The sequence below is a fragment of the Colletes gigas genome, unplaced genomic scaffold (genome assembly GCF_013123115.1).
Source record: "Colletes gigas isolate AHSC1104 unplaced genomic scaffold, ASM1312311v1 Colletes_gigas_Sc00006, whole genome shotgun sequence".
NCBI classification, from domain to species: Eukaryota; Metazoa; Arthropoda; class Insecta; order Hymenoptera; family Colletidae; genus Colletes; species Colletes gigas.
Window position 1 is genome coordinate 7,824,984 of NW_025106635.1, and position 25,799 is coordinate 7,850,782.

General features: G+C 41.5%; 3 protein-coding genes across 6 annotated transcripts; 2 read left to right on the forward strand and 1 right to left on the reverse strand.

Annotated features, from left to right (window-relative positions):
- Nucleotides 1-1,333: 1,333 nt before the first annotated feature.
- On the forward strand, nucleotides 1,334-10,409 carry LOC122395833 (choline/ethanolamine kinase). Of its 4 annotated transcripts, none has more exons than XM_043393725.1 (6): nucleotides 1,334-2,000; nucleotides 4,549-4,661; nucleotides 4,785-5,264; nucleotides 6,249-6,495; nucleotides 8,039-8,203; nucleotides 9,026-10,409. In XM_043393725.1, exons 1-6 carry the CDS (start codon nucleotides 1,983-1,985, stop codon nucleotides 9,140-9,142), a joined length of 1,140 nt encoding a protein of 379 aa, XP_043249660.1. In that variant the 5' UTR covers nucleotides 1,334-1,982; the 3' UTR covers nucleotides 9,143-10,409. The 4 variants fall into 4 exon arrangements, with proteins under 4 accessions (XP_043249660.1, XP_043249662.1, XP_043249659.1 ...); XM_043393724.1 differs by lacking the exon at nucleotides 1,334-2,000 and adding an exon at nucleotides 3,530-3,884; XM_043393726.1 differs by lacking the exon at nucleotides 1,334-2,000 and adding an exon at nucleotides 4,252-4,271.
- Nucleotides 10,410-13,704: 3,295 nt separating this feature from the next.
- On the forward strand, nucleotides 13,705-16,105 carry LOC122395986 (ruvB-like 2). Its single transcript, XM_043394021.1, has 7 exons — nucleotides 13,705-13,779; nucleotides 14,133-14,246; nucleotides 14,415-14,849; nucleotides 14,927-15,359; nucleotides 15,440-15,708; nucleotides 15,790-15,895; nucleotides 15,977-16,105. The coding sequence occupies exons 1-7, from the start codon at nucleotides 13,774-13,776 to the stop codon at nucleotides 16,000-16,002; spliced, it is 1,389 nt and encodes a 462-aa protein (XP_043249956.1). The 5' UTR covers nucleotides 13,705-13,773; the 3' UTR covers nucleotides 16,003-16,105.
- Nucleotides 16,106-16,149: 44 nt separating this feature from the next.
- LOC122395987 lies at nucleotides 16,150-20,075 on the reverse strand. Its single transcript, XM_043394022.1, has 3 exons — nucleotides 19,768-20,075; nucleotides 16,579-16,701; nucleotides 16,150-16,517 (listed from the first exon to the last, which is right to left on the reverse strand). The coding sequence occupies exons 1-3, from the start codon at nucleotides 19,880-19,882 to the stop codon at nucleotides 16,489-16,491; spliced, it is 267 nt and encodes an 88-aa protein (XP_043249957.1). The 5' UTR covers nucleotides 19,883-20,075; the 3' UTR covers nucleotides 16,150-16,488.
- Nucleotides 20,076-25,799: the final 5,724 nt, after the last annotated feature.

Here is a 25,799-nt window from a genome sequence, read left to right on the forward strand (position 1 = left end):
TCTGCACCGTTTTTTTTAGAAAAGATGCATACATTTTTTTTTTCGAGGAAAAGGTTGTACAATCGAGAAACAAGAACAGATTGCTTGATTCATAATTTCGTACAAGCTCGCCAAATAAATTTATTATATTACCTATATCGCTCTTTGTACTTTTGGTGTATGTAGCTTAGTTTATATTCATGAGAAAAAAAAAAAAAGGTGAAATTATCTAATCTTTCTTATCCACTGCGCGAGATACGTATCGCAGTCTGTTCACGATATCTTTGCGCATCGAATTTCTTTTATCTACGGAATCCTAAAATTTTCCTAAGAAATTTCTTTCGATGAATATGCCCAGCAACGTTATTGTCGCGTTCGTCGTATTCATCCGACAGAAAACAAAATGAATTTAGCTAAAACGAACTTTATCGTTTGGAACAAGTTAAATCAAAGTACGTATTGCTGATTCTATATTTTTAGTAATTAATAACAATTCGATATTATAGTTCATCTGGTATGACCTCATTAAATTGCTTCTCAAGATAACGTGTAATTTCGTTCTTCGTAATTATCATAGTTAACCAGCTTTAGGGAAGATACCATATGTCGCATAATTCTGAATAAACAATAATTAACCGTTGATACTACCGCGATAGTTTCCTAGAAATGTACCGACAAATTTCTATCGATGCGTCATTTAAATGCGCGTGTAGTGCATGTGTGGGCACGAGCACGTATCCGCACAAGATCATACAAACGTATAATTTGCCACGATAATTTTCCGCTATTCCCTACAACTCGGTAATTGTACGTTTACGCCGTTCGAATTTACGACGAAATTATAATATCGATGTACATTGGGAAGTATTCATCTTTCCACTCCAAAAGAAATGCATTAATTCGAGCACCAAACGAATAGGCGTCTTGGTTAGTGTTGGAGCTGGTAACTTTCTCCTAGTCAGTAAAAAAATTAATGCTTTTCTCTATACATTGATGTTATAACATCGGCGTAAATTCAATTAACCGTTGAAAAAGGTCGATGATATATTATTTATTCTATTCTGTGCGAATACTTTAGCCTATTTATAAAATGCTCAAATAACATACAATTTTCCCTTATTATTCTGTGTATTTATTTACATTATTATCGCGTCTGTTATGTAATAAACTAGAATGGATAATAAATGGCACGTGTACACAAAGTTTTTTTTTCGTGAAACCAATTTGTTTGGTAGTTATAAACAATGTTTGGATCACAACAATCATAGTGCGCAATTTATCCGTAGCGGCGCCGTCGTCGTTGAAACACGATCCAGGGGTAGGGGAATTTCGGATGCTTATTGGTTAGCACACGTTACGTGTCACAGATCGTTTTGTGGATTACTTGATATATTTATATTAATTTTGTGCATAAACACAAGTTGCGTACGCGTTAGTGTTACTATTCTGTAACTGTGATCTAGGGTATTCGCAACACGCACGAAGTGTAGCATTCTATTAAGAATAATTATTTATTTGTGGGAGGAAGTAGCGCGTATTTGCAAATCACACGTTTATGCAGTGTTGGCGAATTTTACGAACAAATTCACTTATTCCGTAGCTGTGATAATTGTTTGCAATTCCTTCAAAAGTTAATACATTAGGTAAACCGTTTGTCGAAAAAATATTTTATTCTTGATAATAAGCGGCGGAGGATCGACCGTCGAAATCGAACAAATACGAGGAAACACATTTTTGCTCGAATTAGCAGTGAATTTCTTCCGATACAATAATCGTTTCTATTTAAAGCTACTTGCACGAGCGTGCACGGTAGTGATTCTAACCTCGCTTTCGTTGCATCGAGGCATATCTGGGAAACGAAGCAACGAGAGTTAGTGCGGAGTCGACGCTTGAACCGTTTAAGCGGCTTTTAAAGCGTCTGTAAGAGAGTACCTGGTGGTTTTAGGATCTACGCAAGATCTATCGACACTATACATTTTCATACGTCGCTTACCAATTCTACAATGGGTCTGGGAAATAAGGTACGTAAATTTTCTTCGTGAAACGATACTTTTGTCAGAATGTGATCGTTAAATCTTTTTTCCTTCGTTTTTCCCCATTTCACAAAATGTCCTCCGTGTTTTACGGGTCACGGTCTCGCATAAGTACGCCTTGGCACATGTATACACACAAACGTTTTGTCACGTAAACGATAGCGTGTACTTGCGTACGTACGTGCAAGTTTTGCGGAATAAAGTCACTTGTTTTATCAGAAAATATTTTTAAATGTTTCGTAAAAATCTGTTCTTCCATATTTGATCGCAGAAGCGCGGGGAGTAGCAACACAAGCAGGCTTCGCGAATACCTAACCAACTTATTTAATGGATGTAAATTCGTGTTTGGTTTAGAAATTTTCGAACAAATATAAAATATAGTAATGTGGGGGCAAAATAATAGAAAGTCTGGAACGATTCGCGTCGCACCAATGTTTCGTTGTACGAGTTGTTAAAAACCTGTGCTGATGAAATTATTTTCTTTGTTCGATCGTAACGTTTCGCGTATAATCATTTAGAAAATATTTAATCTTTACGAACAATCGAAACCTTTTAAGGATTTAATTGAACGGGTTAATCGAAAGGGTTGATTTAGGTTTACCGAGCATTTTTCCTCCCCTCTACGAGTGCTGTGTATAGTCGCGTTCGGTTTTAAACCCTTTTCCTTTCGTACCGTATCAGTGTCTCGACGTTATTTTCAACGAACAACAGGTATTTCTATCTGAGAGCTCGGGCGCTTATCAGGAAGGTCCAAAGATTACATAATTGACAGATGGTAATTGGTAGAAAAATGTTTGAAACTGGAACGAAGACATACGTCGACTACTTTTGTAGATTCCTAAGCACGATCTACGATAACGATAACGCGCGTAATCCAAGAATGAACGCTTTGTTATTTGCAAAACAAAATCGAAAGGTTTGTAGCGTGCAACGCAAACAAGATAACGAGCGAATATACGTGTAGACTTGTTCGTTAGACATTCGGAAACGTTTGATGATATTGTAGTACGTAATTAAAATAATTTTCGAAAGGAAGACTCGAGGTTTATATGGCGAAGCTCGTCCGTAGGTTTCAACGACCGTCTTGGTCGTGAAATAGACTTGCAATAAAGATAGTCGATATATAAAAATATAACCACGAGGACGATCGACCGTTGCACGAAATTGTACTGTTCCAACTGTTTTTTTCGTAGCTGTTGCGCATGCGTCGCGTGTTACCTCGTTTCACGATCGTCGCCACGACGAGGCCAGTGATTCAACAATGACCATGGCACAATGCGTGTCGCGTAAACACTAAGAAACAGATAGAGTCTGCATTCATAAATAAAAACGATCTCTAGGTGGACTAGAAACACTCGCTCGGGCGGAATAGGTTATGGAAAATATATAAATATACGAGATTACGTGAAAAACGTTTGTATGGTTTGCACACTGGTTTCAAAACCACTTGCTCAAATACATACATTACGTATCGTGCGTCGACGTACATATTTGCGATAGTATGGCCAATTTTTCGAGCCATTACGTATAGTACGTAGTAATAGAGAATCGTAGAATAGAATTATTCGTATAGAATTTGATCGATCGAAGAACTTTGGAAGTAATTGTTCGCAAATAAGTAAATTTGTTTGTTCGAACGATGAATCGTCGACAGCGGTTCGATTTTTCATTTGCTCGCGGCAGGATAAAGTTTATCAAGGAACGATGAACGACGCTGTTGCGTGTAATATACGAAGGTGTATTGCATGTATAGACAGGAGGAAATGTTCGATCGTTATTTTCGCGCAAGTCTCGGGAGAACTGTTCGGCAGAGTCGGCCAGCGACGACAACGAGCCGATGCGATCCAATATTCGCGAGCGTGCATTTACCACGTACGTAGCTGTATGTTCGAAAGGTGCATCCGTGGAATCCGTTGTCACGAGACGCACCACGTATCGTATCGAGAAAAAAAAAAACGTGGATGCTCGTCGGTAAACATTGAAGGAATTAGGAAAGGAGACGATCCGTGGATGTGTACGCGCGCGCGTACTCGGAAGGAAAGTAAAGTAAAAAGAAATGGAATGGAAGTTTCGCGAACGGGTCGCACGTCCATCCGCGGACACCCGGTACTTTAGCCGCGTCGATCGAGCCACCGTGAATACACTGAAATTCCTAAATACTCGCTATTTTACTCGGTTGTTATTTTTTTTTATTCCGCCGTAAGGTAAAGACTTTGACTCGGATCGTCGAGTTTCCTAAACTTCATAAAATCGATATTGGTAAGGGAACAATAGGTCCGCGTAGATATCGCGAACAAGCCGGTTGATCGGGGATCTTGGAAAATGAACCGATCGAATGGCAAGTAAGATATACGTACGCGCGTATGCATATGTGTATCACGGCCTTTCGAGATTCCTGGTCGCGTTCCAAGACTAACCGCTGACCGAAATTTAATTATCTTCTTCGCTTTACATACGCGAATATACGATTTAACGTAAAAACGTTTGGTCATCGACGATCGTTGAGCTTATTAGTCGTGGATGTTTTGGCCAACAGATGTCCGAGGAGAATCCAGAGATGCGTGAAATGGCAGCACGTATATGTCGCGATTACCTTCACGGAGTCTGGAAGCACGTTACCGCGGAGAACATCACGCTGAAACGTATCAGGTTAGTAGGTGCATAATAACGACGACTTTCGCCCGACGTCGATCTCGTCTTTTACTTTTTCTTTTCTTTTGTTCTTCGCGTATACACGAGCCAGTTTAATTCTTTTTTTTTTTTTTCTTTTAGCGGTGGATTGAGCAATTGGTTGTACAACGTCCAGTTACCGGACGGGGCTGTACCGATTCGCGGGGAACCGCGACAAGTTTTGTTACGATTGTACGGTCAGGTGCACGGGGAACGAGCCTTGGAAGGGCTGATCACCGAGTCGGTGATTTTCACGTTGTTGTCGGAGAGACGACTCGGGCCAAAGTTGCACGGCATATTTCCCGGCGGTCGCATAGAGGAATACATACCCGCCAGACCGTTGCTCACCAAGGAACTGGCGGATCCGACCTTGAGCTCGATGATCGCCGAAAAAATGGGACGTATCCATACGATGCAGGTCCCGATAAGCAAAGAACCAACTTGGCTATGGGACACCATGGCCAAGTGGTTGGACACCACCACGGACATACTAGAAAACACGGAAGATATAGACGCACGACAGTTGAAGAACGTAAACGCGATACGGACGATCGATTTGGATCACGAGATCAATTGGTTCAGGTGAGAATGGACCACGAGCACGTGTTTTTTTTTTTTAAGGAACCTTTCTACTTTGTGGCCTTGTAAAAAATTACGTTCGGTTGCGGGGGTCGATTACAATCATTTTTGGTGAATATACATACCTCCGAAATCCTATCTACTTTTGAGAAAAAAATTCGAGAAGGTGTGAAATTTTTCGACGGAAAAAAAAAATTTCAAATTGTTCCGGAAAAATTACTTTCGGTTGCGGAGGTCGATTACAATCATTTTTGGTGAATATACATACCTCCGAAATCCTATCTACTTTTGAGAAAAAAATTCGAGAAGGTGTGAAATTTTTCGACAGAAAAAAAAAATTTCAAATCGTTCTGGAAAAATTATTTTCTGTCGCGGGGTTCAATTATAATCATTTTTGGTGAATAGACATAACCCCGAAATCCTGCGCATTTTGGAGAAAAAAATTCGAGAAGGTGTGAAATTTTTCAACGAAAAAAAAAATTTCAAATCGTTCTGGAAAAATTATTTTCTGTCGCGGGGGTCAATTATAATCATTTTTGGTGAATAGACATACTCTCGAAATGCTGCGCATTTTGGAGAAAAAAATTCGAGAAGGTGTGAAATTTTTCGACGGAAAAAAAAATTTCAAATCGTTCTGGAAAAATTACTACCGGTCGCGGGGGTCAATTGTAATCATTTTTGGTGAATAGACATACCCCCGAAATCCTGCGCATTTTCGAGAAAAAAATTAAGTACTGTCGGAACTTTAAACGTTAATAACTTTTTAAGAAAGCCTCCATCAACAAATGGGTATTCTTGATTTTCGTCTTATTTTGGCCTCTAGAATCTCCCAGGGGTGGCCAATAGTATATCCACAACACCCAAAAAAAAAAAAAACAATCAGAAAGAAACGTGTATTTTTCTTGCCTACAAAGTAGACTGGCCTCTTAAGGTTACGATTAATTTGCTGTAAAGGAGAAAAATGTTCATTTTTTGTCTCGTTTTCAGATCTCTCGCGACGCAACAGAAGTATCCGGTAGTTTTCTGTCATAACGATATGCAGGAAGGTAATATACTGTTGCGACAAAACGCGCGAAAACCGGAATTGGTTCTTATTGACTTCGAATACTGTTCTTACAACTACCGAGGATTCGATATAGCAAATCATTTTGTGGAATGGCAGTACGATTATACGGCAGCCGAATATCCCTTCTTTCACGAGCGCGCTGGATCTGGACCTACGAACGAACAGAAGGTATGTTTCGGAGGATACTGACTACGACTCCCAAAACATTCGTAGAAATTTGAGCACGGGTAAGACATTGCGTTTCACTATCCTCCATTATATTAGTACATATACATACGTATATCATTAAAGTCGTATTGCGCCCTCGAGTAGAGACAAATTAGAACGGAAGAACACACGATCGTCAACGCGGTTAAATTTTTTTACGGAACGATCGATTAGAAATGAATTCCGCTTCGGCTGCCATGACACCCGGTTGATCAGCAGTTCGTTGAAACGATCGACGATGGGTGCTACCTACATATACATATACATATACCTAGTTACCGATGTTACGATTACTTTTGTAGGGGGGAAACGATGCTAATAGAAAACCGGTTCCGGAATAAAAAGAAAAAAAAAAGAATTCTCGAATATTTGGCGAAATTCGTACGCGTTGTTCGATGGTAGATCCGCGATGAAATTTCGGTTCACATACACACCTACACACATACACACACGCACACACACACATGTATACACTCTCTCTGTCTTTCTGACTGACTTGCTCGTGCCCTTGCGCCCGTTGTTTCCTCTTTCGTTGGCTCTTTCCGTGACGATCGGAAAATCGCGAACGTAAGAACGCGCGAAACACACGTGCGTACGTACGTGGCTATATGTACTGACTCGGTCGAGCGAATTTGAGAGTTATACCGAGAGCTGATCGAGGACTGCTTGGCGTGTGCTGCGTGTGTATATATTAGTTTCACAGGACCACGATTCGATGAGACAAGGCTGATGCCTGCGATCGGCTAATCGGAATAATGGGCGGCATATCGATCTGCCGGTGCGATGATGGATCCTGTTTCGCACCGTACGTTGTGGAACCAGAACCGACCGGTGCCACCACCTACCTTTGCAACATCAGTCTCGTACCTGCGCATCTAGGACTCCTAGAGTACCTCTACACGCACTCTCGATAGTCGATCCATAATCTGCATTACTCTATAAATGTACAGTGTCTTATGGGTGGTAAAACCGCGTTATTTCCAATTAAGACACTTCACTCACCGCATTTAAATATCTGTTTTACGTATTAGAATATACATATGTACAATTTATATACGCGTACGTATCTATCCACGTATGTATGTACATACGTATATATATTGTATATACTATGTGTATAATATGCCCCTACGAACGTGCATTTATTCCTATTACACAATTGTCTCGATTTTTCGGACCGCCAGATACCAACAATGGTAACTGCGTACCATTCTCGCGATATTTCTATACTTTTCCTTTTCAGAAAAGCTTCTTTTCAATTTTATCCAATCTTTTCGTTAATAAATATACATATACACGTGTCCATACGTGCATATGACTCACGGCACGAGCCGTATCCGTCTGCCTGCGATGCGTATTCGTTTCTACATCTGTTTATTTTATAATATATTCACGTATGCATACGCGTACATGTACCACCTATCTTTGTCTTTTTCACGTATCGTTTAATTATTTTTTAGTCCCGTTTAGTTTCGTCGGTTTAACAATTTTCTTTCTTTGGCAGCTCAACTTCATAAAAAGTTACTTGAGGACGGTCGGGAAAGAGGGATCGTCGGAAGAAGAGCGAATCATGATGGAAATCAAGATATTCTCCTTGGCTAGCCACTTGTTTTGGGGCTTGTGGAGCATCGTCAACGCCAAATTGTCAGAAATTCCATTTGGATATTGGGTAAGGCGCCTTCGATTTTTATACATGGCGTCCACGCGATATTTCAATAATTATTGATCATACGAAAAAATTGTGTACATGTAAATTGCAGGATAAAATGGAATCTCTATTTTGGCGTAAACGAAAAGGTTGTAGAAACATTTCCGGCTACACAGTATATTTTTGATAAAGAATTTTTTTTCTCGAAAACGTGCATGATTTCGAGGGTATGTCTATTCACCAAAAATGACTGTAATTGACCCCCCTAGCTAAAAATAATTTTTTTAGACCGATTTGAAAAAAACTTTTTTCACCGAGAAATTTAGACACCTAACCGATTTTTTTCTCGAAAGTGGATAGGATTTCGGAGGTATGTCTATTCACCAAAAATGGCTGTAATTGACCCCCCTAGCTAAAAATAATTTTTTTAGAATGATTTGAAAAAAACTTTTTTCACCGAAAAATTTAGACACCTAATCGATTTTTTTTCTCGAAAGTGGATAGGATTTCGAAGGTATGTCTATTCACCAAAAATGATTGAAATTGACCCTCCTAGCTAAAAATAATTTTTTTAAAATGATTTGAAATTTTTGAATTTAATTGTTAATAACTTTTTAACGAAGCCTCCATCGACAAATTGGTATTCATGATTTTCGTCTTATTTTGGCCTCTAGAATCCCCCATTAAAATCCCAGGCCGAACGTCCTGTATACAATAACCTAAACATTACCTAAACATAACCTTAAACACAAACAATTTTTTTGTATCGTCGATAGTATTGAAATATCACATATAGAATCACGATTCCAGTAACTCGCGATGTAACTAACGTGTTTCTTGCAGGATTATGCGGTTTCTAGATTAAAAAACTATCAATACTTAAAAGAGAAGATCATAGTATCCGGTCCACCGACGATAGACAACGACCTCACCGATAGAAAGATAACTGTGCTCGATTGAGAAGACCGAGTGCTCGACTGTTACGGCATCGAATGTTTCCTCTGCGAAATCTGAAAAAGTTTGCTCGTTACTTTTTTCACGTGCTCGAGATTATCTTGTCAGAGTATTGCGGTGTATCGCTATTTTATTACCAAAAATTGTGATACGTGTTTTATGATCTTTAGGAGGAAAGTGATAGAGGGAGGGATAGAGAGAAAGGGAAGAGCTGGACGGGGACGGGTGTAACAGGGGATAAAGGAGAGTCGACAAAAAAAAAAAAAAAAGGGAAAGACGTTGGTTTACGAATTACAAATGTGATATAGGATAAGTATAAAAGAAGACATGTACAACAATATTTTGACGCCGTAAACTTTTCAGGGAAAAGTTGCTCAATTTCCAAGTTCGGCTATTGGCATTTTTAGTCTGATGTTAGGAATCGGTTCCATTGGATGTTCTTACCATTTTTAAACATATTATGCGTATGTACATGTACAGATATCCATATATATGTATACATAACATGCTTACATACATGCTTATGCGTGTCCCACATATACATATGAATATGTATAGCTGAGATTTGTACATAGTCGTAATATCGTTGAAATTTTTTACGCTTCACGCTAATCAGCGAATCCGTGTTCTCGCCATCGAGTCACGCGCATGCATGTACTTATTTAACTATCTTATCTCGCTTTTCTTGCACGACCGGAAACTAATTCAGGTAAGAAAATGAAAAATAGAATACCGTGCTGACCGTCGTCAACGAATGAACATCCGGTTAGTTCAGTTTCGACTTATATCGAAACGACGATATCTTCCCCTTGTAATTTAATTATATTTGCGTTTTATTTGTAATCTTTTTACGGCTGCTGTGAGCATTTTTCGAATACGACACGCATCTCAATAATCAAAGAACAATATTTTAATAAAGTTGAAACAAATCTATTATATTTGTTTGGTCAATCGTCTTTTCCTGTTGACCATTCCTTGCCACCATACGCAAAGCGACAATTACGCTAATTGTAAACCAGACATATTATTGCTACACTTTGTAATAAAGTATAATATTTAAATAGCATCGTCTAAGATATTAATTAAAGAGACAATATAGGATTTATTATGTGTACTTTCCACTCGTGTGGCCCGAATTTGTATTGTCGGGCCATAACATTTATTATGATATATTTCTAACGAACATCTTACTTTCTTTGTTTGTTTTAATCTTTAACGTAATTGAAAGAAATTCTTTTTACTATGGCTATGTATGAGCGTACATATGTATACACCATACCTTCATTTTACAATTATTATAAAAACATATTACTCATCAATTTAATTTATTTATAAAACGTGCTATCAAGATTTCGACGCATATTTTTATTTAACAAAGTTTGAAACGTGTAAAACATTCCTTATGTTTATATTGACGAAAAATAAAAATCATAGTACATATATTCCATCTTATTTAAATACTCCTCTACCTATCCCAGCAGTTCCTTAATTTTTATAAATTCTAAAGTTAAATATATTATTCGAATCTAATTAAGTTATTCTACCATTTCTCTATACGTTATTCAATGTAATTAATAAGTTATAAACGATCACTGGAAGCGATTCTAATTTCAGTATTGCGCTAAAAAGTGCCATAGTATAGTGTCGCCATCTAATATCAGGGATTGGAACTCAGAAAACCGTGCCAGGATCACAAAATGTGTGAGGAGGTCACTCCTCCTACTCCTGCATACATAGGCATAGTAAAAAGAATTTTTTGAGATTTGGAAATGTATTACAAATCTTACCCAAGCATGACCGGCCATTTCAAGTGCCTCGTAACAACATCTTGCGTTTTCGACGCAATGCTTTCGTACTACAGATAACAGTGAGGCCCCTAAATAATGAATCATTTCTGTTGTATTAATTTAGTAATGTACAACAGTTAAATCAAGATCAGAGGGTCTTAAAACGTAATTGCCTTATGCATATCTACCTTCATAGGTCGAAACGTAGAAATGCCTGGACAGGCGGGATTCGAAATTGTATGCAGTTGACGCCACGTTGGATTTCAGTTGTTTCGAGAGCAAGAAGAAAATGCTTCCATTTGTCTTCTCTCTCGTCTGCAGATGGTTCGAAATGCATGTGATGGATTGAGAAAGAATATTCGTTTGTCTTTTTGGACTTTCCGAGCTCACGTATGCGTAATCTGGCATAGTGTGCAGCAGGGGGGTGAGGGGTCTGTGGGGCACCCAGTGATGCCAGATTGAGCACCGGGTGCACTACTCCACACTATGCCAGATCACGCGTACGTGAGCTCGTGGAGTTTCGGAGAGTCGACAAAGGCAAACTGACACATGCCCCCTTTCTCGATTCTCCGAACCTGCCCGAAGTAATTTCGGACCGTCTCATGGGAGTCGAGAGAGGAAGGCTCATTTGCCTTCTCGCACTTGAACAAATGAAATTCGACCTCACGTCGACGGCATACGATTCCAAGTCTCGACTGGCCAGGTATTTTTTACTTTCCGACCTATGTATGTAGACGAACATAAGCAAGATACTATAATGAACAAAATTTTGTGAAATTTTTCTTACGGAAATACACGTTTTATGACCCCCTGATCATATTTGAATTATTGAAAAAAAATAAATTCATTTTTATTATTCCTATATATGAGCGGACATATGTATATCATTTCAGATATCACTTCTGATACATCTGGCAACGTATAACCATTACTGCTTGCTACTGCCAGCCTCTCACAACCTCTGCTGACTTCTGCGTGCCTCTGCTGGCCCTAGCTGACCACTGCTGACCACACCTGATACTTCCGACACCGTATAACGATTACTACTTGTTACTGCTTGCCCCTGCATGCCCCTGCTGTCCCCTGCTGACCACTCCTGGTACTTCGTGCAACGTATAACGATTACGACTGGCTACTGCTACCCTTTCCCTGCCTGTGCTGGCCTCTGCTGACCACCGCTTATATTTCTGACAACGCACAACGATTACTAACGACTTCTGCCAACCTTCGTTGGACTCTGCTGACCGCTGCTGATCTTTCCTGGTATTTCTGACAACGTATAACGATTACAACTGGCTACTGCTAGCCTTTCCCTGTCTGTGCTGGCCTCTGCTGACCACCCCTGATGCTTCCGACAACGTATAACGATTACTACTTGTTACTGCTGGTCTCTGCATGCCTCTGCATCCCTCTGCTGGCCTCTGTTGGCCCCTGCCGACCACTGCTGACCACTGCTGACCACTGCTGACCTTTGTTATCAACTTCTGACATGATGTATAAGTATTCAAGCCTTGTATAATGTAAATCTATACCAATAAATGATATAATTTAACAGAATACTATGTGTTCTCATCATTTTTACCTTTCTTTTCCTCTCCAAATCATTGCCTTAGTTTTAAGAGACCGTTTTTCCGGTTAACATTGGATTCCCGAAGTGTCCAGCTCTTGTACTTGCTGCCAAAATCAAAAATTAACTTTTCAAAAAGCCCTGAAACAATTGGAAAGTCCTGAAACAATTGGAAAGTCCTGAAACAGCTGGAAAACCCTGAAACATCTGGAAAGTCCTGAAACAACTCGGAAGCCCTGAAACTCCTTGATATTTTGGAGGCAGCTGGAAAGTCCTGAAACAGCTGGAAAGTGCTGAAACAGCTGGAAAGTCCTGAAACAGCTGGAAAGCCCTGAAACAACTCGGAAGTCCTGAAACTCCTTGAAATTTTGGAAGCAGCTGGAAAGTCCTGAAACAGCTGGAAAGTCCTGAAACTCCTTGAAATTTTGGAAATCGGCGAAATTTTCGAGCAAAAATTTTGGTGACGGTTTTAGGTTCATTTTAGACTTTGTTATTAGGAGGACATGATATGGGAAGAGGGGGCACGTATCTTATAACTATGGAAATGATTTCGCGAGGAAAAGAAGTGTAGAAATGATGAGAACAGATAGAATTCTTTGAAATTATATAATTTATTGCCATAGATTTACATTATACAATGTTTTAATACATATGTATCATGTCAGAAGTTGTTAACAAAGGCCAGCAGTGGCCAGCAGTGGTCAGCAGGGGTCAGTAGGGGTCAACAGTGGTCAGCAGGGGTCAGCAGGGGTCAGCAGGGGTCAGCAGAGGCAAGCAGAGGCAAGCAGAGACCAGCAGGAGCAAGCAGTAACATGTAGTAATCGTAATCATAAAACGTGTATTTCCGTAAGAAAAATTTCACAAAATTTTGTTCATTATAGTATCTTGCTTATGTTCGTCTACATACATAGGTCGGAAAGTAAAAAATACCTGGCCAGTCGAGACTTGGAATCGTATGCCGTCGACGTGAGGTCGAATTTCAGTTGTTCAAGCGCGAGAAGGCAAATGAGCCTTCCTCTCTCGACTCCCATGAGACGGTCCGAAATTACTTCGGGCAGCTTCGGAGAATCGAGAAAGGGGGCATGTGTCAGTTTGCCTTTGTCGACTCTCCGAAACTCCACGAGCTCACGTACGCGTGATCTGGCATAGTGTGGAGTAGTGCACCCGGTGCTCAATCTGGCATCACTGGCAACGAGGGCTCCGTCTAGCATCAGTGTTCGCATGTGCGACGAAAGCAGTGTGTCGTACATAAACAGGCGTGGGTTCAAAGAAAACCAACAAACATGGCGGTAAATAATATTTATGAAAATTAATGTTATCATCTATTGTTAATTTACAATATTATTGTCAATAATGGCATCAACACTCGTGTCACACGTAGCTTTAATTTGTTTGCGTCGGTTAACCTATACACGTTGGACATATATTTTAAAATAAGCATTTGTTTCGGTCCATTGTATTGTATGTTACAATAAAAACTACAATTTGATTCCATAAATTGATTCTTCGTTTCTCTTTATAGTACAAGCAAGATAAGTTGCTATGGTAACACGTTGCTTGATCCATTCTTGTATCCATAGGAATATATATAGGATATAAATATATATCGCATTGTATTAATAAAAGTACATTGTTGTTTCAGGCTGTTGCAGCTGCAAAAGTTCAAGAGGTCAGGGAGATTACTAGAATAGAAAGAATCGGAGCCCATTCCCACATTAGAGGCTTAGGATTAGACGATAGCTTGGAACCTCGTAATGTAATACATTAATTCATCAACCAAACTGTTGAAATATTTTTTAGGAAGATATACAACTTATTTAGAAGGATCTAATAGTCCTAACTTTAATAAATTCAGATTAAAAAAGACTCGAAAGGTCTTATTTATTTTGCTATTTAATTTTATTAATAAAATGTAATCTTGTAGATCTCTCAGGGCATGGTTGGTCAGCTCATGGCACGTCGCGCGGCCGGTGTTGTTTTGGAAATGATCAAAGATGGTAAGATAGCAGGACGCGCTGTATTGTTAGCAGGCCAACCTGGTACTGGGAAGACTGCCATTGCTATGGCAATGGCGCAAGCTTTAGGATTGGATACTCCGTTCACTTCGATGGCAGGTTCTGAAATATACTCATTGGAGATGAGTAAAACAGAAGCTTTGACACAGGCTATCAGAAAGTCTATAGGTGTCAGGATCAAAGAGGAAACGGAAATTATAGAGGGCGAGGTCGTTGAAATCCAGGTGGATAGACCGGCTACGGGAATCGGTGCCAAAGTTGGTAAATTAACGTTGAAAACGACGGAGATGGAAACGATCTACGATTTGGGAAATAAAATGATCGATAGTTTAATGAAGGAGAAAGTTAGTAGGAATAACCAACCGGTACCTAGATTCCGAATATTGTTTTCCGATTTCGTAAATTTATAAATTTGTTCAAGGTACAAGCGGGTGACGTAATTACCATCGATAAGGCTACGGGAAAAATTAACAGACTCGGACGGTCGTTCACCAGGGCTCGCGATTACGACGCTACCGGTTCCCAGACACGTTTTGTACAATGCCCAGAGGGTGAATTGCAGAAACGCAAAGAGGTGGTTCACACAGTAACGTTGCACGAAGTAGACGTTATAAACAGTAGAACACACGGGTTCCTGGCTTTGTTCTCCGGCGACACGGGGGAGATCAAGTCGGAAGTACGGGATCAAATAAATGCGAAAGTTGCCGAATGGCGGGAAGAGGGCAAGGCGGAAATCGTCCCGGGTGTCCTCTTCATCGACGAGGTTCACATGCTCGACATCGAATGCTTCTCGTTCTTGAATCGAGCGCTCGAAAACGAAATGGCACCTGTTGTGATTATGGCTACAAACAGAGGTATACACGCATGTAGAACGTATTCGTTTCGTAACAATTTACTTCGACTAATGCGAGGGATGATTTTTTTTATTGCAAAGGTGTTACAAGGATCAGAGGAACGAACTATAAAAGTCCACACGGTATTCCTATTGATTTATTGGACCGTATGATCATTGTTCCGACGACTCCGTACCAAGAAAAGGAATTAAGAGAAATTTTGTACATAAGGTGCGAAGAAGAGGACTGCGAAATGGCTGACGATGCTTTAACGGTACTTACAAGAATCGCGTTAGAAACGTCGTTGAGATACGCGATTCAATTAATTACAACCGCGTCTCTTGTCTGTCGACGAAGGAAGAGTACCAAGGTAAGTACGATAATTGGACAGTTATTTTCTATTGTTACGAGAGTAATAAATTCCACGTAACTCGTTGACATTTATTTTAAGGTGAATATCGACGATGTGAAACGCGTCTATTCGCTGTTTCTCGATGAAAATAGATCTACGCAATTTCTAAAAGAATATCAGGATGATTTCATGTTCAACGAAACACGTAAGTAAATTTTTATTCTTGCGGCGATCGATTTCTTCGTGATCGCGAATTCGTATCATTACATTTATACCTCTGTTTCAGCCGAAGAAGCCATGGAAATATCGTAACGGTAGATAGATAAATTATTCGTTTTAATTACCTGCCAGTTCGTTGATACGTTGCAATTTCTTGCTTTCGAATTCCATAATGTTCCTTTGAAATATCAGCGAGTTTTGTCAGAGTATCGACTAAGTGTGTTGCGAGCAAACACGATATGAGAAACGATGTTTTATATTTCGAATTAAATACAAAAACTTAACACGTTTTCACCCTTACTATGGTTCAGCTTCATAACGTTTGATCTTACTGCGATGTATTACGATGTGCTAATAAATTCCTAACGGCAAAATTAATCAACTAACGTAAATCAGTAAGTAACAGAGGTAAATCAGTTTTTGGTGTGAAGTTTCTGCGGCTCTGTAAAAAGCATAACTTACGAAGTCAGCTTACGCTATCAAATGTTCTCGTATGCTACAACGTGACACTAATAAATTTACACCGTTCGATCGATGGCGGTTCGCCGATGGGATCTGTCCACGTTGGCGTCGACGACATTACGTTTTCTTATCTTGGCCTTTCTTGACTGCAAAAAACAACGTTTTCAAGCACAACCGCCAAACTCGAGATGTTTAAGATCAACTCACTCGTTATCAGTTTCGCTCCGTCGTTCGGGTTAAACGCGTCTTTATCTTTCGATACAGGCCTTAAACTGTACTCTCCTCTGTACACGGGGAGAGGAATCACCGTGGATGAGACTGGCACCATCACTGAAAAAGGAAGGAATAATCTTGTGAAGTAAAATTTCAATTGAAAAGTTTAACGCGATCTATCGATTTGGCGGGAGGAAAACTCAAGCATCGTACGATAACAGACTGTGCACGATGCTTCGACAGTTCGATACACGCTCGTGTGTACATAGCAGCGAAAGTAGAAACGATTCGAAGCGTAACGATATCGCTCTATCTATCAAACGTTCACCCGCCCCAGACTCGATGGGAAATATTTGCTTATCACTCTTAATCGAATATCGATTCATTATACAAGGCGGCCCCCGGCGTTCGCGTCGACGTCGATCGGTTTAATTATTGGCTCTCGATGGACTGTTGGCAGTCGGGTGAAAATCGGGTCGCGAAGCAGCATTCTCGTGAAAATCTATGTTATATCGAACACCTCTTGTCTCACTGTCGGCGTAAAATCTCGATTAAATCCACGATGGACCATCGTCTGAATTTTACGAATTTCGATGCAGCGTATCGTAGTTCAACGACCTTGTGAATTCAGGAAAATTGGGGTTCATTCGAAAGGTTTTCATTCGTGCAACTATTCCGTCAGTTGGAATGTCACTCTCGAACGTATCCAGTTGGTATTTACTCGGATTATACAGGGTGTTCGGCCAACCCTGGGAAAAATTTTAATGGGAGATTCTGGAGGCCAAAATACGACGAAAATAAAGAATATCAATTTCTTGACTGAGGCTTCGTTAAAAAGTTATTAACAATTAAATTAAAAAATTTCAAATCATTCTAAAAAAATTATTTTTAGCTAGAAGGGTCAATTACAATCATTTATGGTCATTATACATACCCCACAAATCCTACGCAATTTCGAGAAAAAAATTCCTTACCGAAAATCTTGGTGCCTAAATTTCTCGACGAAAAAAAAAATTTCAAATCGTTCTGGAAAAATTATTTTCGGTTGCGGAGGTCAATTGCAATCATTTTTGGTGAATATACATACCTCCAAAATCCTATCTACTTTTGAGAAAAAAATTCGAGTAGGTGTGAAATTTTTCGACAAAATTAAATCATTTCAAATCGCTCTAAAAAAAATATGTCTAGTTGCAAGGGTCAATTTCAATCATTTTTGGTCAATAGACGTACCCCCGAAATTCTACCCACTTTCTAGAAAAAAATTTGAGGTGTGAAATTTTTCGACAGAAAAGAAAAATTTTAAATCGGTTTGGAAAAATTATTTTTAGTTGCAGGGGTCTATTGCAATCATTGTTGGTCAATAGACGTACCCTCGAAATCTTACCCACTTTCTAGAAAAAAATTCGAGGTGTGAAATTTTTCGACGGAAAAAAAAAATTTTAAATCGTTTTGGAAAAATTATTTTTAGTTGCAGGGGTCTATTGCAATCATTTTTGGTCAATAGACATACCCTCGAAATCCTATGCATTTTTGAGAAAAAAATTCAGTACTAGTGGAACTTTATACGTTAATAACTTTTTAACGAAGGCTCCATCAACAAATTAGTATTCTTGATTTCCGTCTTGTTTTGGCCTCTAGAATCTCCCATTAGAATTTTTCCAATGTTGGCCGAACACCCTGTATAAGGGCGTTCGTAAAAATTAATACGAGTATCTTTCATATGTCAGTATGTTCCGCTATCGTAGTGCAACGTACGCATATCCTTTCGAATCGCGTGACGCGATTGCACTTTGTGCAACAACACACACCTTGCCGCAATCACCGGTCTCTCATTTTCTCTTTTCCAGCTTTCTAACGGCAGTCAAGGTCGAAAATTCTGTTATCGTTTTACGTGTGATTAGTTTTTTGAGACGTTGAACGTTGCTGGTTAGGGTACAAGGCGTACGAAGCATCGTTTCGGTCACACGATTGTAATTTTTATTCCGTGTTCGTTTTTGGTGCAGCGGTCTATGTACATTGCTGATAATCGAACGTCTCGGTGTTATTAAGAAACCGATAATAACTCGATATAGCTAATGACCCAGTAACTCGATAGTGGTAACGATCCAATAACTGAATTTTCATACCTAACCCGACGACTGAATGGTACTAATGGCGTTAAGGGAATCTTGTAGATCAGAACGCTAAAAAGAGGCATTTCTGTATAATTTTTTTTGTACCGAACCGATTTTAGGTTAGGGTGCCACGTGTATCTTAGTACACGTCCAAACCAATATCTTTTTTACAGGAACGTAAGCCGTACGAGGGGGTGTGTTAATCGTAGAAAACTAGGATCAGACGAATGAGAGGCAAAAATGATCGTTTGTCGGTTCGTCTAGGAGCCGCTACGTCGAGAATACGATCTACTTATGACCGCCATAAGCGAAGCGCACCCGGAACGCGAGTGACGCCATCGTCCCGTTATTTTCGCCTGTGAAACATTGCCTCAAGGAAATTCGGACTTTTCGTGATCGCACTTTATTTGGTCAAATACGCGTCCGTTCCCTCTCTTTTTCTCGAAGATAGATGTGATCGAGAAAATAAAAAAAAAAGGCTCGATGTTCCGCGGGAATTAGTCATCGAGACACCTGTTCACCGTATTCAGAGAAGTATGCGTAAGCGCGCAAAATGTCAAATGATTAGTATACGCGCATTCGTATAAATAGAATACTCTTTAGATTCCTATGTAGCAAGAATATGAATTATGATTTATTTTCAGTTTGATATGAAATCGTTTAGAAGGTAGAAATTTTAAAGGGGACTCGTCGAGAAGAGGTTCTAATCAAAGGTTCCGTGGCTACGAAGGTTTCCCTTGAAACATAATCGCCGACAATGGAAGATGCCAGCAATTAAGGTGAAAGTTTTTCTGGGAGATCCACGCGCGACCAAGACCTCGATCTGCATCAGCACCGGAGAAAGAGAAACCGAGACTTTCGATCTTTTTAAAACCGCCCCGAGCAGCTTCTTATCTTTCGGTCGTTTTAAAGTTCCCACGTAGGAAATCGGTGCTTTAACGAGAGTCAGTTTAGTTTGCAATTGTATAATAACATTTTCAAGCAACACCGTCATTTTTATCACCACTCGTTTCACCGATATAATCGCTGCGATTGTTCGTCTCGTTGAATTTAATAAAAAGACGCCTACCTGGCTCGAACACGTTGTCCTGATTCCTTTTGTATATCGTCGGTTTCGCGTGCGCAATCGCGATCGCGATTGTCGCGAGGAGAAGAACGATCGAGACGGTCGAAATTCGCGACATGATTCGCGAACTGGCGGGAACAAAGTTGCACCGTTACTTGTCTTGGCGATGTTTGAACCGACACTACGCGGAGCAAACACCAAAGAGGTGAAAACACTTGCCACGAGTGGGGAAAGCTGCGGATAAACAACAGAATTGCCGCTCCCTGGCGGCTCGAAGCTTCGGGATTTCTAGCGAGATACCGCCAACGGTGAAACGAGGTCCTTCGATCACGAAAGAAAACCCGCTTTAAACTAACTAACGCGTTTACTGCCGTGGGGGTCACCGGTGACCGGCGATGTGATTAATAGTAAAAATACACAATTAGAGTGAATATCGATGAGTTACATCGAAACACTAGGTAAAGAAAAGGTGAACCAGTACAATTCTTTCCTTTTATTCTCCCTAGCTGCTTTCAATCAAGACTAAATGAGAGTAGCTGCTTAGCAACTGGAGCACAACAGTTTGAAAAACTGATAATCGCAAAAACGGTCTACAGGTGGTCACCGATGACCAGCGGATAAATTGTATAATCGCGATTATACAACTCACTTTATCTGCTGTAAATAATATTTAAACATAATATGCATCGCGTAATAAAAAATTCTTGTTCTTCCACGTAAAATGCGTGGTTAATAATAGTACAAATTTGAGCAATCTTTCCCAAGTTTCCGGGCTTTTTATTCGCGGTAAAAAAAGGATAGGAACTGCGAGGCTAATTGCGCGAACCACGACGAAAACACGCCCACGACGGATAAACGAGGCGGCGGTGGAGACAGGTAGCAAGAACGAAGGCGTGCTCCAAGAATCGCGAAGGAGCGTCAAGGATTTCTATTAATCATTCCTCGCGGATTCCTGACTAACGATCGCTAGATACAAGACGAACTTCAAGGCTCTCGGCTCGCGGAAAAATCCGTGTGCTTAGACGTTTCACACCTTCGACACAGGCCATTATCCTTTTCGTTCGTCTTTCTAAAGACGAGCTATTTTTGTTCCTATGGTCTCTGCTTACATCGTTCGTCGTACGGCAACTGTACGATAAAAACCATTCGATTCGAAACAATCGCCTGCCATTGTTCAACGACGGTGAAAACGGCGCGAAAACAGGGGTTGGAAACAAAACCGTATCGGGGTTTCGTCGATCGCGAAGACAAGGGGTAGGAAAATAGGGAAAAGAAGCAGGAAATGGACGGGGGGTACCGAATTCCGCGTGTCTGTAGCCGAACAGGAACACCGAATAGAAGTCCACGGTCGTTCGTTTCTCCTCCAATCTCTGTATCCTTTCACTTTTTAACCCAGTTTCCATTGTTAGGGCCGACAGGCCGTTTCTGTCACGCCCGCCGACTACCGAACAAACTGTAATTAACGCTATACCGTCGAGTTCCTGCCTCTTATCATCGTCCTCCTTGCGGTTTTCCTCCTTGCGTCAGTTTTACCGATGCGCACGGTCAAACGCCTATCTTTCCCTTCTTTCCATTACGTATCTATTTTATCGTAATTACTTGGAACGAGCGCAGAGCTTGCCAAACGACCGAATAAATGCAAATTAAAGTCTCGAGGGCCGATCGCGGTGCCGCGGTAAAGTTAACAAACATTTATCATCGGTGTTTTTCCCGGCGACTTGTCGCTCGCAGCGCATTATTTCCCGGTGCCGGGCTGAGCTACTTCGCGAGTACTTTATTCAGAAGTCGAAGGAAAATTGCAGGGAACAATACGCGCTTGGAACAATAGGCGTCGACCACCGACGAGTAGTCCGTATTCTCTCCGGCCGCAAACTTCCAAGCAACTTAGACGTACAATCGTTCGAATTGCCTGGCACATTATTCGTGTTTACGGAGAGAGTTTGAAAATACTTGAGGGATTCGAAGGTCTCGAAATATTAAACGCGTACTGTCCAGCGTCGGTTCGCGAAATCAACCGAGCTTCTTAATAATAGAAAAGCAATCAACGAGTCTGACTCGTTACATTCTCGTGGCTATTTCTTGTACGAGCAAATTTAAACAAAATTAAACGGTACACGTTTAAAAAATTATTCGAATTTAAATCGTACGTCGAGTGGTTAAGACATCGTACATTGGAATTAACAGCTACAGTTCGGTGACATACTCTTGCCACGTGTAATCTAGTCGTTTCGCTGTGCCAGACTGTGTTCTTGTATCGGTCGAAATACACGAGCCGAAATTATTCTGCCAACCCTCCGCCCCCGCCTGCGGCCCTCCAGTGACGGGGTAACGGATCAGCAGTGTGCAGGTGACAGGAACGTCCGGGACAATTAGGCGAACGGTCTTGCAAAACTGTGACATCTAAATTCCGTACTTTCCTACGTCGAAGGCTTCTAACAAACCAAAGATCATTAGAGTCGTTCGGTAAAACGCATTTGCCATTTCGACGTCCAGTGTTCCCGTTCGATTTGTCGATGGCCCCGTAGATACGACGTTGATCCTCGGTATCGTTCCTTCGATATATCTCGAGCATTCTTTAATAGAAACGATAAGGCGCGCGCGGGAAAAGGAGTCCTGGGAATAAGCCTTCGAAAGGGACTTCCGATAGCTCGTATTTCTCGTCCCCGGCCGTTTCGCGGGGAAACAGCGATCGTGATATACCGTTTCGAGGGTACGTCGAATGATGATCGCCTATAAAGGTCAAAGTATCGGTTTACCGCGCGGCAAATCAATCCTATCGGACTCCGTATCTGCGCTGTTTCCGCTTCGTTTCGATCCACCGCGCCTCGTTACGCGTTGCTTGTACGTTTCCAAAGGGAAATCCAAGATCCGAAGACGCTCCTTTCTACCATCCTAACGATAATGAATTTTCCCCTCCCTTCGATCACCATTATCCGGCTGGAAAACGACGCCTATTCTGTTAATAAATTCCAGCCGCGTTTCTTTCCTTTATTCGTTTCATCGATCCGAACCGAATAGTCTACGAGAAACCTTGAGAAACCCTGACCTAAACTATTCGCTCGAACTTGCGTCGATTGCAAGTTTCACAGTCTCGGAAAGAGTCGCATTGGCCTAATAAAGCGTACCGATATTGATTTCAGCCGGCGAATAGGGCTCCTTTTGGTGCCCGAATTACGGGAAAGCAGCGAGCCGACGAGCAGATGTACGGAAAAACCGATCGACAGCCGTCAAACTCCATCGATGAAAAGGCAATCGGTGGACGGAGCCGGCGTTTCACGGATCACCGGCTCGAAATCGCGATAGAAGCGTCGGATGCTAATTAGACGAAATTCGTTGATATTCGCGGGCCCAAGATCTCCACCCTCTCGCGCGTAACTAACGCGTAGGAATAGCAAACTCTCGGCTCTATCGATCGCTAGATTGCCTGCCGAATATTTTCTCGGTCAACGATCGGTCCCCTGACCGCAACGTAGGCACAGAATAGCCCCCAGAGTTCTAGCAGACATTAATAATTCGTAAACCAAGAGAAAGAACCTCACAAAATACAAAATAAACAAAAGAAACTAAGTTGTCGGTGTAAATCAGCCACGTTCGCTGGGAGGCTGACACTTTGTAAAGCCGTTTCTTTTGATTTCTCCTTAACAATAGATCGAGACTCACTTTCTGGATACGAATCGTACGCATTGAAATTCTCTTGAAGCGGGTTAACGGTGTAGAATGCTAATGGTGGCCCAAAACCACGTTCTATGGGGGAAATCCAACGGACAGGACGCCATACGAGCTGTCCGGACATTAGATTTTACACGAACGTGCACTCGGCCAAGCACAATGGACACTCGTCGCCGTTTCCAGGATACGGAAGAAATCTTCTATTCTCTTGGTGGTACAGCTCTCCACCGACAACCGCGTGATTAATGAACAGTTGCTCGGTAAAAATCCTCGGGCCTAATTTTTCGATCCCAAGGGGAGAGAATGTCGTCTTTCCACGTTCCCGATTCTTTTCGTAGATAGTTTTCCGAGCGATACTCGACGTTCTCGCGCGACCAACGGCCACGAGTTGTTCGTAAACGGGAAATCAATCGTCGAAAGGAACAGATCTTGACGCTGCAACGAAAACTAACGAGTCAGGACGTTGAACGTTCCAAGCATCGTTGTGTCGTTAATTTGGTTGGCGTTTGGAGGAATCTGGGCCATCGAAGCGCGTGTTCCGCGACAAACGCGGAGGTAACGAGCGGCTAGGTAAATACACGGTGACAAACGAGGGTAGATTTCTCAGAAGAGTTGCAAGAACGCGCGTGCGCGCGATTACGCGTATCCCTGACAAATAACCGAACACAGCCATTCTGGCGTCCCCTACGACCGCTCCAAGGGGTCGCGAGGGACCTTACGCGAGAGAGAGGGAGAGAGAGGGAGGACCGCGAACAGAGAAAAAGGTATACAAAGACGACGAGGGAAGATCGCCGGAGCAACGAAGAGAGAAAGACACGGTGACGAAGGGTGTACTACCCCATGCAAGAGCCGAGTCTTACCGCGTTAATTGCAAGTACTTCCCTCGGGGTACCGCAACGGGTTATACAGTTCCATCCACCTTGCAGGTTCCACCCCATCCAGTAGGGGTTTAAGGGTACGCAAGGATGATTCGCGCACCCCTTTTTCCCTTTTCATGCTCACCCGGGTCCTTTCATTCCTCGCCAGTGGTTAAAATATTAGGATTTCCCCGAGGTCTCGTGCGTTCGTGTTAGGGCTATCGCGCGAGAACCACCTTCTCCTCTCCTCTCCGCTCTCTTCTCCAGTTCTTCGTCGATTCGCCGACGGCTCCAGCCGATTCGGTCCTCGAAAACTCTCCTTACTCCTTGACACCCTCCTACGAACGAACGGACCAAGATTACAACGAACACCCGACCCCCTTTTGTTCCAACGGTTCCGATATCCGGCGCAGACGAGGCCGACACATGCTCGTTGGGTGGCAAACCTTCTTCAAACCTCTTACAGTTTACGATCTTTCAAACAGAAATCAAACCGGAGGACCTTGTTATCCGAACTAATAAGGAAGTCGAGTGCAGAAGGTGTCGTCGCGGACCGATCTTACGCTTTTTATGCCAAGAATGGTTTATCGGGGAATCGAGAAAACTGGTACAGTAGTGTTCCTGTTATCCGGCACCCGGTTATCCGAATAACTATAAAGGTCGATTTAGACTTATCCGTGTCTTTTTCGGCGAAATTAAAAAATTTCAAATCGTTCCAAAAAAATTATTTTTAGCTGCAGAGGTTAATTACAATCACTTTTGGTCGATAGACATACCCTCGAAATCCTGGCCACTTTTTAGAAAAAAATTCCTTACCGAAAATCGAATGTGAGGCCAGAAATGGTTCCCCGAAATTTCATTTCAAAAAGCAAATTACGCGTATTTTGGTGGAGAATGATTGATGAATAATCTTCGAAAAAAGAATTCTTTTCGGTAAATATAATGCGTGGTTAGAGATCTGTGATCATTTCACTGTATCTCGTAACATACGCAATTAATGAGAGTTTTACACGTATTACGCAACCGTATTATGTGCAAATCCTTTAATAAATAAATAACGTTAACGTCGCCAATGTAATTAAGTAGAAGACCGATGTCGTAACGTTGCAGATTATTCGAGATGCATCACCGTTCGCCAAGCGATTAAAAGGAACCCGGCCAGGATTCAGCGGTACCGGTATTGGATAAACAGAAATTACAAGGAAAGGCCTCGACAGCAATTTTTGCAATTCGTTCGCAGGTTCTGGCCACTCGGTACGTTTGTTTCTTGGCAAGAGGCGCGACGCGAACGAGCAAAACGGACGAACCGAGGGAGGAAGAGAAGAAGGGGTGGGTTTCGGGGGTCGCAGATGCGAGACACCGGAATGTAGAACGTACTAAATTACTTTCATCTCGAGTGCCTCGTGTTTTTCTACCGTACGTTCGTCGCTTGTTACGCTCGCACGCCTCTAATTATCGAGTTATTACAAAACGAGCGTAATTGCGGCCGTATTCGGTGGTCGTTACCGT

Coding starts and splice junctions, on each gene's coding strand:
- LOC122395833 (XM_043393724.1), top strand. CDS start 3,717: ATGAACGACGCTGTTGCGTGTAATATACGAAGGTGTATTGCATGTATA. Junction 3,885..4,548: donor CGCGAGCGTGCATTTACCAC/GTACGTAGCTGT, acceptor TTTGGCCAACAG/ATGTCCGAGGAGAATCCAGA. Junction 5,265..6,248: donor CACGAGATCAATTGGTTCAG/GTGAGAATGGAC, acceptor TCTCGTTTTCAG/ATCTCTCGCGACGCAACAGA.
- LOC122395986 (XM_043394021.1), top strand. Junction 14,247..14,414: donor ATAGCTTGGAACCTCGTAAT/GTAATACATTAA, acceptor GTAATCTTGTAG/ATCTCTCAGGGCATGGTTGG. Junction 15,360..15,439: donor GATTATGGCTACAAACAGAG/GTATACACGCAT, acceptor TTTATTGCAAAG/GTGTTACAAGGATCAGAGGA.
- LOC122395987 (XM_043394022.1), bottom strand. CDS start 19,882: ATGTCGCGAATTTCGACCGTCTCGATCGTTCTTCTCCTCGCGACAATC. Junction 16,702..19,767: donor GGACAACGTGTTCGAGCCAG/GTAGGCGTCTTT, acceptor TTCCTTTTTCAG/TGATGGTGCCAGTCTCATCC. Junction 16,518..16,578: donor CGGAGCGAAACTGATAACGA/GTGAGTTGATCT, acceptor TGTTTTTTGCAG/TCAAGAAAGGCCAAGATAAG.